Genomic DNA, 13,693 nt, shown 5'->3' with positions numbered 1-13,693 from the left:
TGTGGAAGCTAGGCTTTTTCCAATTTTGAGTTATTATTAATAAAACTATTATAAAGACTCTTGTTTATTTTCTTAAAGTATATTTTAATATTAATATGACTATATTGATTTTCTTAGGTTAGATTTTGCATGATCTATCTTTTTTCATTCTTTTAAGATTTTGGTGTCCTTGTATGTTAGATGTGTTTATTATAAACAACATTTAGTTGGGATTTTGTGTTTTAATCCATTCTGGCAACCTTTTAAATTTGCATACTTAACCTATTAAAGGTTTCATAATTATTGATATATTTAAGGTTAAATCTACCATGTTACTATGCTTTTTCTATTTCTTGACCCAGTTTTCTTCCTTTCTTTGCCGCCTTTTATATTTATCTGGAGTCATGTCTGGACTACGTGTGAATAAACTTAGGACATTTTCTTCCAGATAATATTTCTCTAAATGAAGAAGACAAACATCTAGAGATCTGACTGACGCATTTTTCTTTTTAATAATAATTCTCTTGGTACAACACATAGCATGACCTGAAAGTGCCTCTTACTGCACATGTCCTGACAGTCATTCTGGCTCTGGTGTAAGGTGACCGGTGGGAGGAAGTGGAAAGCTGAACATTGATAAGCGTATGATTTTAGACCTACCAATGCTGTTGATTTCATTTGTTTTCTTATGTGTCAGTCTGCTGATAGTAAATGAGAAACACTGCCTAAACTTCTGGCTGCTTGCTCCTTGCTTGGTATTCAGGTCACCAGAACTCCCTAAAGAAACTTCCCCATCAGTAGGATGGCCTGACACCAGAAATGACTGATAGTGTCTGCTAGTTTCTCCCTCTCATCCTGAAATAAAGAGAAGGTATCATCCACACGTTGCCATTTTATGTGCAGCAGCCATTTCTGATTTTTTCTTCTTACTTGGGTATAGCTGGGAAGAAGGAAGAAGCCAGATTTATTTGTGGGACTAAATTTTTTTTCAAACTTCTTCTTCGTGATACCTGTGAAATAAAGAGCATGTCAGTTAGTAACTGGCATTATACCGACAAACACAGTTTTCCAGAGTCAAGTCGTATTGCTAATTTACATAGAGATTTTAATCCTCCTAGAAAAGAATGAATAGTTATTTACTTAACAATCCTATGGGACTTCAGGATGAAAGTGTGTTAAAAGTAGGAGGTGGGGCTCCTGAAGGATGCGGTGGACAAGCCGAAGCTGAAGAGTTACTTAACTGGACAGTTAACCATTCTGGGACGCAGCTGCAGTGTGGAAGGGGTTGGGTCACAACAAAACAAGACTTGGTTAATTAATAATTAATATTGTGTATGTCCTGCCGAAGCAAGCACAATTAATAATTAATATTGTAGATTAATAACATCAGAGTCCATTGGCTTGTAGGAAAATAAAATCAAGTAATTATCAGTCACACAAATGAGGAATAAAAGGTTGGTTTTTGTTGTGTTCGACTTTGTTCTGAGACAGGGTCTTGCTCTGTCACCCAGGCTGAAGTGCAGTGGCACCATCACAGCTCACTGCAGCCTCAACCCCTGGGCTCAAGGAATCCTCCCATCTTTACCTCCCAAGTAACTGGGACCACAGGCATGTGTCACCACATCCAGCTAATAAAAGTTTGTTTTGCATTGATTATTTTTGGAAGAAATAGGTATAAAATTTAAACTAATTTGGTTTAAAAATTCATATCAGTAATGTTCAACCAATATTCATAATACATGTTAATTTGATTTTATGGTCTATGATGGGGAAGAAGAAAGAAAGAAGAAAAAGGGAAGAGGAGACGTAGAGAGTTATAAGGAAAGGGAGAAGAGTGAGCTCCTAAGGTCAAGATTCAACCACTTACAGGGCCCAGGTTAATAAACAGCAACTCAAGCATCCTAGAGGCAGCCGTTCTGAGATGAAACAACAGGCACTTCCTGCAGGCCAAACAGGACTGCCAGGACCACATGACAGGGGCTGATGGGACCAGCACACAAACACTTACAGTAGGATCCTTTAAGCTTGAACATTAACAGGTCACATGACTACTCCTCTTTCTCCCACAGACAAGGTAGGAGGCTTAGCTCCCTGATCAACCTGCTAAACCCCAGCAGAGGGAACTTCTCAGGCTGCACAGATCTTTCTTTTATTTTCTCTTTTTCTTTTTCTACTTGTTTTGAAAGCTAATTCACGCCTGTAGTCCCAGCTACTCGGGAGGCTGAGGCAGGAGAATGGCGTGAACCCGGGAGGCAGAGCTTGCAGTGAGCCGAGATCGCGCCACTGCACTCCAGCCTGGGCGACAGAGCGAGACTGCGTCTAAAAAAAAACACCCCTAATCCACTTCATATATATATGAAGTATATATATATACTTCAGCAAATGTTTCTGCAGTGTCTCTTATGTTCTAGACATTGGCACTGCAGCAGAGAGTAAGTCAGGCAAAGTTTCTGCCTTCGTGGATCTTACATTCTAGTGGGATAAAGGCAATAAAAATGACTTTTTAGGGGAACAATGATGCTGTATGAAACATACTTTTGGAAAAAATGAATTTTTATATGCTATAATGTCATGTAGTGATCAGAGTTGTGAAAAAAATTAAATCAGTGAGGAGACTGAAAAAGATGGGAAGGGTGGGGCTCTCTAATGTTCATTAATTGTTAATTCTCATAAGGTTATTCTGACCAGGAGAGACCTAGCAGCTCACCCATCTCTGAATTATACTGCATTGCATTTAAGTGTCCAGGCTCTGAAGTTAAGTGACTGAGTTTATCCCAGCTCTATGACTTGCTTCTTTTGGAATCTCAGAGGAATCACTTATCCTCTGTGTTTCGGTTTTCTTAATTGTAACAGGAGGATGATCATTGCAACTATCTCAAAGTGTTATTGTAAAGATGAAATGAAAGAGGGCATAGCAAGTGCACAGTACCATACTGGGCAACATTGATTTGAAAACAAAGGTTTGCTGTTATCGTTAGAAATATTACTGAGTTACAGTTTATATATTCTTTTCACCTAAAATAAAATTGTGAGAATTTATCTGTTATTAAATACTTTTTTTTTTTTTTTTTGAGACAGAGTGTTGTTCTGTCACCCAGGCTGAAATGCTTTGGCACGATCTTGGCTCACTGCAACGGTCACTTTCCAGGCTCAAGTGATCCTCTCACCTCAGCCTCCCAAGTAGCTGGGACTACAGGTGCACACCACCACACCTGGCTAATTTTTGTATTTCTTTTTTTGGAGAGACAAGGTCTCACTATGTTTCCGAGAGTGATCTCAAACTCCTGGATTCAATCAATCCAACTGCCTCAGCCTCCCAAAGTGCTGGGATTACAGGCATGAGCCATTGTGCCTGGCTTGTCATTAAATACTTTGGAAATCCTGGCTAACACGGTGAAACCCCGTCTCTACTACAAAAATACAAAAAAACTAGCCGGGCGAGGTGGCGGGCGCCTGTAATCCCAGCTACTTGGGAGGCTGAGGCAGGAGAATGGCGTGAACCCGGGAGGCGGAGCTTGCAGTGAGCTGAGATCCGGCCACTGCACTCCAGCCTGGGCGACAGAGCGAGGCTCCGTCTCAAAAAAAAAAAAAAAAAAAATACTTTGGAAAAACTATGGAGTATGTTATCACATATACCATCTTTCACTTAGCCATTTTTGCATGATTGGACATGTTTCCACAATTTTGAAAATGGGTTACGCTTTCCAAAGTTCACTTTCTTCCCTTCTCTTCCTACATTTAGACGGAAAAGGAAATATAAACTCATGTTCTGATTTATCTTTTGTTGTACCATGATTAATATTTTATAATGTGTTGTTTAATTCTAAAGAGATGTATACATGATTTAAAGAAGTTCACATTCAGTATTAGCATTTCTATATTTAAAAATAATAAGTCAAAAGAGACTAAGATATCTGTTATTGAACCTTTTACTCAAAGGACTTTCTTCCAACTGTACTTTAAGTTCCTTAATCTATAAATGGATTCCTGGTGCCCGGAACAGTGCAGGGGACATGATGAATATTTTAAGGTGTTCCATAAATATTTGTTTCATTAAAGTGAAATTTCTCCGCCTAAATTTCTGGGGTCGTTTTGTGCCCACAATTTTGGAAGTGTTTTTATGAAAATAGGCATTTGGTGTCTAACTATTGGTTTTATTTCATCCCTTATTTTTCCATTTAGGCTCTTTGGAGTTCTAAAATTATAGACAGGTAGCATAGTGGTGCTTCAATCCATCCCAGTTTCCAGATTTTGTCATCTTACTAAGTGCACAATTTTTAACAGGGTCTTAATTTTATATTGGAAACCAATTTTGACGCCCGGACTTGACTATTTCCTTTAGTAAACCTGAAGAGAGTTTTATGTGAGGATTTTTCAATTTAAGCAAATTAAGGCATCTATTTTCTATAACCAAATGAAGACATCTATTCCTTTTGTCTTTCCGGTGTGATCAACAGTCTATCAGAGTGATTAAGAGAAAATAAAGGATCTGTCAGAACATCAGGTTATTAGACATCTTAAAAATGTCTTTATGTTTGGATAATTTATCATTCTTTATGATCTCTAATAAAATTAATTATAGTAGAGTCAAACTCTGGAGTGTAGAGTAGTCTTCATGTAGATTAACTGTGAATAATTTTTAATTCCGTATTGTTTTCCCCTGGTACCTAAGACATATTTAGCCATCTTCTTTCTGTCACTTAGTATTTACTTAAAGAATGTAAATTATATAACATCAGATGAGATAAAATTTAAGTAAGAGTGCAAATAGGCGTAAAATACATGAATTATAAAACATAATGCATATATTCACAGAGTCGTGCAGAAAAAAAATGCAAATACTTTCTTTATTACCTTTTAGTTTTGGATTGTTTTTTCATTTCCACGTCTCTAGACAAGGTTTTGTATTATTTATACAACTGTGTTTCGTCAGTTACATAAAACAATTAAAAGTAAATTTTTTTTTAACAGAAAACTCTTCTAATACCAAAAATTCTTACTCAAATAATTGTCAGAGTTGATGATTAACAGAAATTATTCATATTCTCCTTAAGTGCACAAGCTAACAATATTATGGCAAATTTTCAATATTAAACAAAGCAGCTTTGAATATCATTGTTGTTGTTATCAGTATTTATCTATTACTGAATTAGGCACAATCAATAAAGGCCAACTCCTTTTTAATTTTAATCTGACTTCATAGAAAGGAGACTTATAAAAAATTACAATATGCTGTATCTTCCCCCTAATGTTTGATCTATTTTAAAGACTGGATAAATGGCCACGGGTTAAGTTAGGCCCCTGAAAGCTTCTAGAACTAGTAGAAGAGTGATAGGTTATATAGTGATAGTAGTGTAGGCTATCATGGTTTAATTGAATGAGCATGGAATTTGGAGTCAAGAGTGGATCTCAGCTTATCACTTCATTTGTATGTGATCTTTGGTAAGGCACTTGACCTTGCTTTAGACTCCATTTTTTTCCCAGCTCTAAGAGAGTATAATATTTTCTTTGTACATACTGTGAAAATCAAATGGATCATTTATGAAATCACTGCAAACTATAAAGCACTGCATGTTCGTTATTTTTATTAATACTTCAGAGAAATTCTTGCAGCTCCAAGAGAAACTGATCGATGTCATGGCTTTACTCTGTAGGTGCAACCAAATTAAGATGCAAGGATGCTTACACAGCCCTCCTCTATGTCGTGTCAAATCTCCTGGTTTCTAGAACAGCTCGGTGAATTTCAGTCGTAAAGCTCTAGATAAGCTTCATTAGCTGAGGCTTATTGATCTTATTTGATTTTTCTCTCTCTCTGTGTCCAGCAAATTCATGATTTTCATCTCACTGAGCTAAAACACACACATCTGGAATATTCATAAAAAGTATGAACTGAGGCTGGGATCGGTGCCTCATGCCTGTAATCACAACACTTTGGGAGGCTGAGGTGGGTGGATCACCTGAGGTCAGGAGTTCGAGACCAGCCTGACCAACATGGAAAAACCCCGTCTCTACTAAAAAAAATACAAAATTAGCCAGACACAGTGGCATATTCCTGTAATCCCAGCTACTTGGGAGGCTGAGGCAGAAGAATCGCTTGAACCTGGGAGGTGGAGGTTGCGGTGAACTGAGTTCGTGCCACTGCACTCTAGCCTGGGCAACAAGAGTGAAACTCCGCCTCAAAAAAAAAAAAAAAAGTATGAACTGAAATGATTTTAGGTTCAGAATGTTTCTGAAAGCAGAGACATACATATATATATATATATATAAAACAAACAGAAATAGGATACACTGAAATTGGAGTTAACTGTGGAATTAGTACTAACTTACTTTTTCATGTTGAACATGACCTCCCTTCTTCTTTCCTGTAATGCCATCTGAAGAGTCCTTTTGGGCTTCTACACCAATCAGTGGAAGAAATCTCAGACTAGTGGGGCTTGATATCTGGAAGCCATAAATTAGTCAGTGAGACACACTCAAAGTGATGACTTCTGTAATATGATTTCAGGAATTGGGATGAGGAATGAGAAGGCTCAGCTGCTTCAAAATACACACCCCCCTTCTTCCCAGTTGCTCAATATTAAACCTTTATTTTATTTTTTATTTTTAAAATAGAGACAGGGTCCCATTACGTTGCCCAGGCTGGTCTCGAATTTCTGGGCTCAAGCAATCTCCTTGCCTCTGCCTCCCAACATTCCGGGGTTACAGATGTGAGACACTGCATTCAGTCTACCCTTTAGAAATTCACTATTAAATCTTGATAGTTCAGCCTTTAGCATCATCTGTTAGCTTACGTGTGATACCTATCACAACATGTTCTTAGGAAAGATAACATTTAAGATTTAAGTTAATTTGAAATATTTGCTCTCTGGCTTATTATTTCTTGGGTTAATTAACTAGTTGTCTAACCAAGGTTACCTGGGATAGAGACTTAAAGGATGAGTAGGGATTTGGAGGGAAACAAGAAATGAATGAATCCTGGGCAGGGGGGCAGCACAGGCACAGTTTCAGAGGTGTTGGAGAGACCAGTGATGCTTAAGGCATGGAAAGTAATTTCATATGGTTGGAATATAGGCAGAGTATGAGGAGAAAGTGGTGAAAAAAGAGGGTGGATCCTGGAGGTTGTATAAGCCAAGCAAAGGCATTTGGATTTTACCCTGTAGTTGATGAGCCACCAGAGTAACGTTCAAAATAATCACCATGTGGTATGGCAGAGATAAGGGACCCGGTCATTGACACACACAGCCCAAGACTTTTCTGGGACTGCACATAATACGTTTTTGGAAGCAACGGTCCACTTGACTGTATGATTTTCTCCAACCTTGCTTGGTAGCCCAGGAATGAGATGGCAGATTCCGTACTGTTCTGTGACCCCTCTACTCCTGGAAACTCCAACTCACCTTGTATATAGGCAGAGAGCCGAAAACAATCCCTGCCTCTCTGTTTTCAGTCACAAAACCTTCCAAGGGATATCTTCGAATCTGCAAAACAGAGGGATGAATGTTTAGTGAAAGGGGCACATCCTATCACTGGTAAAATACCTGGGTTCAAAGCCTGACTCTGTCACTTATTAGATGTGTGATCTTAGACAAGGGCGTTCCGTGTTACCTCGTTATGAGAATCAAATGAAATCATATGTAACGTAAGGTGCTATTCAGCTGTAAGGTTTAGTACCACTGTATCATCATTCATGGTCACAATACATCAAAAAAGAAATTAACAGAAGAAGTGAATAGATAAATATTACATAATTGAGAATGAAAAGGAATGGGCATAATAAGACTGCTGGTGAAAATCAGAGTCCTAAGGGAAAGGCATTTTAATTTAACTTTAGCATTCAACTTTTGTTGTTTTACCAACGAACTGAGGTAAAAAGAGAATAAAGCAACCGGGTGCAGTGGCTCATGCCTGTAATCCCAGCGCTTTCAGAGGCCAAGGTGGGCAGATCATGAGGTCAAAAGATCGAGACCATCCTGACCAACATGGTGAAACCCTGTCTCTACTGAAAATACAAAAATTAGCTGGGCGTGGTGGCGTGCGCCTGTAGTCTCAGCTCCTTGGAGCCTGAGGCAGCAGAATCTGAACATGAGAGGCAGAGGTTGCAATGAGCTGAGATCACACCACTGCACTCCAGCCTGGGTGACAGAATGAGACTCTGTTTCAAAAAAAAAAAAAAGAGTAAAGCTTATAATATGTGGGGCATTCAATTATTTCATTTCAAGGGCTCTAAAATCCATTATAAGGATTTCTCCAAATTTACTTAATGTTTCAGTTAAGTTACTTAAAAAATGATTTCTTATCTCTAAATTGAAAGAGCATGTTAAAAGTGAATTCCAATCTTTATTTCTAGGTTGTACTATTTTAGGCCTATTCAACAAAATCGAGTATCTGTTACAGGCTATGCATGTATCTGTGCTCATAAAGAGCTTATGATTTAGTGGTAGGGATGGGAAGTAGAGGTAATTATACAAATAATTCCTTTTTTTTTTTCCTTGAGAAAGAGTTTTGCTCTTGTCGGGGTGGAGTGCAATGGTGCAACCTCGGCTCACTGCAACCTCTGCCTCCTGAGTTCAAGGGATTCCCCTGCCTCAGCCTCCCAAGTAGCTAGGATTACAGGCGGCTGCCACCATGCCCAGCTGATTTTTGTGTTTGTAGTAGAAACAGATTTCACCATGTTGGCCAGGCTGGTCTCAAACTCCTGACCTCAGGTGATCTACCCGTCTCAGCCTCCCAAAGTGTTGAGATTACAGGCATGAGCCACCGCACCCAGCTGAATAATTCTATCTTTTTTTTTTTTTTTTAAACAGAGTCTCACTCTGTCACCCAGGCTGGAGTGCGGTGGCGGGATCTCGGCTCACTGCAAGCTCCATCTCCCGGGTTCCCGCCATTCTCCTGCCTCAGCCTCCCGAGTAGCTGGGACTACAGGCGCCGCCACCTCGCCCGGCTAATTTTTTGTATTTTTGGTAGAGACGGGGTTTCACCGAGTTAGCCAGGTTGGGAATAATTCTATCTTAATGTAGAACACGATAGTAGAACATGTTACGAGACATGAAGCAGGGAGACATGGGGCCTTTGGTGAAAGTGGAACTAACGTTTATTGAGAAACTAAAATGTACCTGGTATGTATTTTCTCATTTAATTCTCACAAAAACCCTTTGAAGGATTTTCAGATGAGGAAAGAAAGAAGGAACTTATCTAAAATTAAATCTAAGTCTGTTAGACTCCACGTATTGTGGCTTCCCTCCTTATCACCCTGTCTTCAGGGAAAAGAAGGTACCGCAGCTCCATTTGGACAGAAAGGTAAAGCTTTAGAAAATTGTTTCATTTGAAAAGAATTGAATATTAAATATTTATTAAATATGAGGTAGATACTGTTAAAAAATAATGACATACTGAACATTCAGTGGGTGCTTGTGGATCTGCTGTCTGTTTTACAAATTGGAACAACACCCCCAACTTTGAGCTTCTCCGTATGTGAAGCTCTCCCTCACCCCACTCCTGCTCATCTACCCTCAGACATAAATGACAATCCAGAATTTTGTGTTTTTAATTATCTTGCTTTTGTTTATATAATTTTACCTTATACATGTTTCTTGCCCAAACAACATTTTGTTTCATTTTACCTGTTTTTGACTGTTACATAAATGAAATTGTTATGGATATACTTATGCAAAATTGTTCTCATTCAATGGTTGCGTCAAACCTTCATTCCTGTAGATGAGCGTTACTCTCATTCATTTATTTTCACAGGCCTATAGTATTCCAATTTATGAATATGCCATAATTTATTTGCCCATTTTCCTGTTGATGAGCACTTAGGCTGTTTTCAGGGGTTTGCTATTGCAAACTGCACTTCTCTGAGCATCCTGGTACCTGTCTCCTAAGGAGAAGTTCAAGTTTCCCCAAGGTATACATTTAATAGGATAGGCCTGTTTTCATCTTTACTAGATAATGCCACATTGCTTTCCACAGTGGTTCTACCAATTTACACCACTACCATCAGCATATTAGTGTTCTGACTGTGCCACAAAACACCAACCCTTGATCTTTTCAGACTTTTTGGTGTTTGTCAATCTGGCTTCTGTGGAGGAAGGGCTCCTATGGAGTCCCCCTCTGCCATCTTGCTCAGCTCCTTATTTTAAACCATTTTGTTGAATTGTCTCTTTTTTCCTCACTGATTTTAGGAGTTCTTTCCATATCCTGTACAGTAACCTTTTTCTGTTATTTTTTTAATTATTATTTTTATTTTTATTTTATTATTATTTTTTGAGACAGAGTATCACTCTTGTCACCCAGGCTGGAGTGCAGTGGTGCCATCTCAGCTCACTGCAACCTCCGCCTCCTGGGTTCAAGTGATTCTCCTGCCTCAGCCTCCTGAGTAGCTGGGGTAGGTGCACACCACCACGTCCCACTGATTTTTTGTATTTTTAGTAGAGATGGGGTTTCACCGTGTTGCTCAGGATGGTCTCAATCTCCTGACCTCATGATCCGCACACCTCGGCCTCCCAAAATGCTGGGATTACAGGCACGGGCCACCGTGCCCGCCCCCTGTATACTAACCTTTCTATGTGTTACAAAGATAGGGTGGACTTGGACAGATGGAAGAGGTTATAGATATGGCAAGGACATCCCAGGGGAACTAAATTGTAGGACAGAAGACAGAGAGGAATGCTCAGGAAACAGTAATTAGTTTGATTTGTAGAGGGTGGGGTAACTGTAGGTTAGTAATGGGAGATACATTTAGAAAGGTTCATTTGGTTTATTTTGTTGAAAACCTTGAGGAAATCAATTTTATTAATGCTAGACCTTAGCCTAAAGAACCATTTTATATCGGTTCTCTAGAAGTATTAAAATTAGAAATAGAATGAACAATAGTACACTTTTATCTCTTAATTCTGCACTAAAGGAAAACGTGTCTGTCTGTGAAAGGTAGAAGAACAGCTACCAAAGATGTCTACATCCTTTTCTCCTACTTCCTAACTTGTGAATATATTGCTTTACTTGGCAAAAGAGACTTTGCAGATATGATTAATGTTAAGAACCTTGAGACAAGGAGATTATGCTATATTCTCTAGGTAAGCCAAGTCTAATCACTTTAATCTTTTGTTGTTTTTTCTTTTTTTTCTTTTGTTTTTTTCCAGACAGGGTCTCACTCTTTCGCCCAAGCTAGAGTGAAGTGGTGGGATCATAGCTCACTGTAACCTCAAATTCCTGAGCTCGAGTGATCCTCCCACCTCAGCCTCCCAACTACCTGGGACCACAGGTGCACTGTCACCATGCCCAGCTACTTTTAAAACACATTTTAAATAGAGACCTAGTCTCACTATGTTGCCTAGACTGGTCTTCAACTCCTGGACTCAAGGGATCTTTCCACCTTGACCTCCCAACATGATGGGTTTACAGGCCACTGCGCCCAGCCCACATAAATATTTAAAAGCAGAGAATTTTTCCTGCTGGGTCAGAGGGTTATGTGACCACATAGTCAGAGAGAGGACACATTTCTGGCTTTTTTTTTTTTTTTTTGTATTTTTAGTAGAGATAGGGTTTCACTGTGTTAGCCAGGATGGTCTCGATCTCCTGACCTTGTGATCCACCCGCCTCGGCATCCCAAAATGCTGGGATTAATAGGTGTGAGCCACTGTGTCCAGCCTCTGGCCAACATTTTTATCAGTTAGACTGTAGCCTGCAAACTTTTTGGGAAATATTAGTTTGAATCTGTACTTATGACACCCATTTGTCAAAGCCAGAAAACAAATGGGCAGTGTTATTTCAGGATAATAAAACTGCATTTGGTTGCTAAGGGTAATGGCCTCTAGCTCCATCCATGTCCCTGCAAAAGACATGATCTCGTTCTCTTTTATGGCTGCTTAGCATTCCATGGTGTATGTACACCACATTTGCTCTCTTTCTATTTTCTTTTGGGAAAACAACACTGCCCATTCAAGCTAATCAGAACCCTTGTTGACTAACAGTGTATTCGTTGAATTAGGTCTTAGAATGGGCTGTGTCTCAGCTGGTTACTTTTCAAATCAGCATCAACCGAACTTCAGGGAGGAGAGATCTCGTGATGCTTTTACTACTATCAAATTCTCCTCAACCTCCATCCACAACTGCTACTATTGTGCAAATACCCTGCTAATGTTTACAACTGAGTTCTGAAATAGGACAGCAACAGAAGTGACTCGTTATCCATATGCCTTGTTTCACTATCACTTCATTCCAAGAGGCCCCTCTAAATAGCCCATGTGGTTGAAAGTAATACAGAGTATTATTAGCTGGAGTGTGCCTAGGCCATATGAGAACATAAAATAGTATTTGGAAGTTCTCCCTTCTATTTCTTGATTTCAACCTCAGAGTGGCAAATGATGGAATTAATCATCATGAGCTCTGCAGCAATGACCTAAAAGGAGGAGGAGGCAGGCAAGCTAAAGAAACTAAGAGTAGATTCTGCAAAGTCTGAATAGCCTCCCACCTCAGAGAGGTAGATGCTGAGAAGGAGGCAGAAACAGAGGTATCTGTTTGGGACTTCTGCCACTTGACAGTGTCCTGATTAACATGAGCATCTTCTATCCCTTCCATGTATTAATTTTCCAGCCCTATAAAAATGTCGTGGCCTGGCCAGAGCCTTTACCAAAGAGAAATAGACCAGCCCTTTAATAGTAAAAGTTAGAAGGGTGAGGGACTAACTTCAGAACAATTCTAAATTTATTCTGCTTTAGGCAGGACTGAAGAGATTGTAGTCTCCTTGTTTCAGTGTTTCCTGCCATGCATGGAGCGCTCCCAAATAACTGATCCTGCTTCTCAGCTTGATTTCCTGGGCCTCAGATATAGAACCTTAGCTACCTTGAGCCCCACTTTGCCTCGCTGAACTTTTGTCCAAAGACGGATCACCCGTCCTGTATCCCAGAGTTCAGCCTCAGTTATGTTTGTTTCATATTTTAAAATCTAATCTTTTTGACAAACAAGATTTAGAACGTTGAAACTGCCTAAGTCTTTAGAGAGTGGCAGCGAGTATTAGCAAAGGGACATGGCTGGCATCTAGGCGCTTTGAACTGAGTATCTAGGGAGATTTTCACTGTAAGAAACCATAAAATTAATTTCTCCATGCCAAGGATAACTGGAGTGAGCAGTGCTATGGCGTGAATGTTTTTGTCCCCCTGCCAAATTCATATGTTGAAACTTAATCCCCAAAGTGGTGATATTGATGTGAAATGGGACATGCTTAGGTCACAAGGACTCAGCCTTCACGAATGGAATTAGTGTCTTTTAAAAAGAGGCCCAAGGGAGCTTGTCTGCCTCTTCCGCCATGTAAGGACACAGCTAGAGGGCGTCATTTATGAAGCAGAGAGCAAGCCCTCAGCAGACTCTGAATCTGCCAGCGCCTTGATCTTGGCCATCCCAGACTTCAGAACAGTGAGCAATACATTTCTGTTGTTTGTAAATCACCCAGTCTAAGGTATTTTGTTACAGCTGCCTGAACAGACCAAGACAGGCAAGGAATACCTTACAACAACAGTGGCGTGTACATATGTGGTTGTGCCGTGTGTGTGCGTCTGTGTGTGTGTTACAAACTCAAATGAACACTTCTGCTTACAGGCAGCTGAAAATAAGCTGGAGCAGAGACCAAGGGACTGAGTTGTTAAAAACATCTATAATAATGACATTTAATGTTCTTACTCTTTCCTGCAAATAAAACAGCAGATGTCCTTTCTTTTTT

At 39.6% G+C, this 13,693-nt stretch overlaps 1 protein-coding gene across 1 annotated transcript in view; it reads right to left on the bottom strand.

Moving 5' to 3' along the window:
- Positions 1-471: 471 nt before the first annotated feature.
- The window catches only part of WDR64 (WD repeat domain 64), a 162,867-nt gene continuing 149,645 nt past the window's right edge, over positions 472-13,693 (bottom strand). Inside the window, exons 24-27 of the mRNA XM_011990033.1 lie at positions 9,254-9,347; positions 7,377-7,457; positions 6,307-6,420; positions 472-989 (exon numbers count right to left, since the gene is read on the bottom strand). Coding sequence (XP_011845423.1) covers positions 906-989; positions 6,307-6,420; positions 7,377-7,457; positions 9,254-9,347 — 373 coding nt within the window. The 3' untranslated portion in view covers positions 472-905. The remainder of the gene's footprint in view (positions 990-6,306; positions 6,421-7,376; positions 7,458-9,253; positions 9,348-13,693) is intronic.

This window comes from Mandrillus leucophaeus, unplaced genomic scaffold (genome assembly GCF_000951045.1).
Source record: "Mandrillus leucophaeus isolate KB7577 unplaced genomic scaffold, Mleu.le_1.0 Scaffold367, whole genome shotgun sequence".
Classification (NCBI taxonomy): Eukaryota; Metazoa; Chordata; class Mammalia; order Primates; family Cercopithecidae; genus Mandrillus; species Mandrillus leucophaeus.
This window is presented reverse-complemented; position numbering and strand designations above follow the sequence as displayed.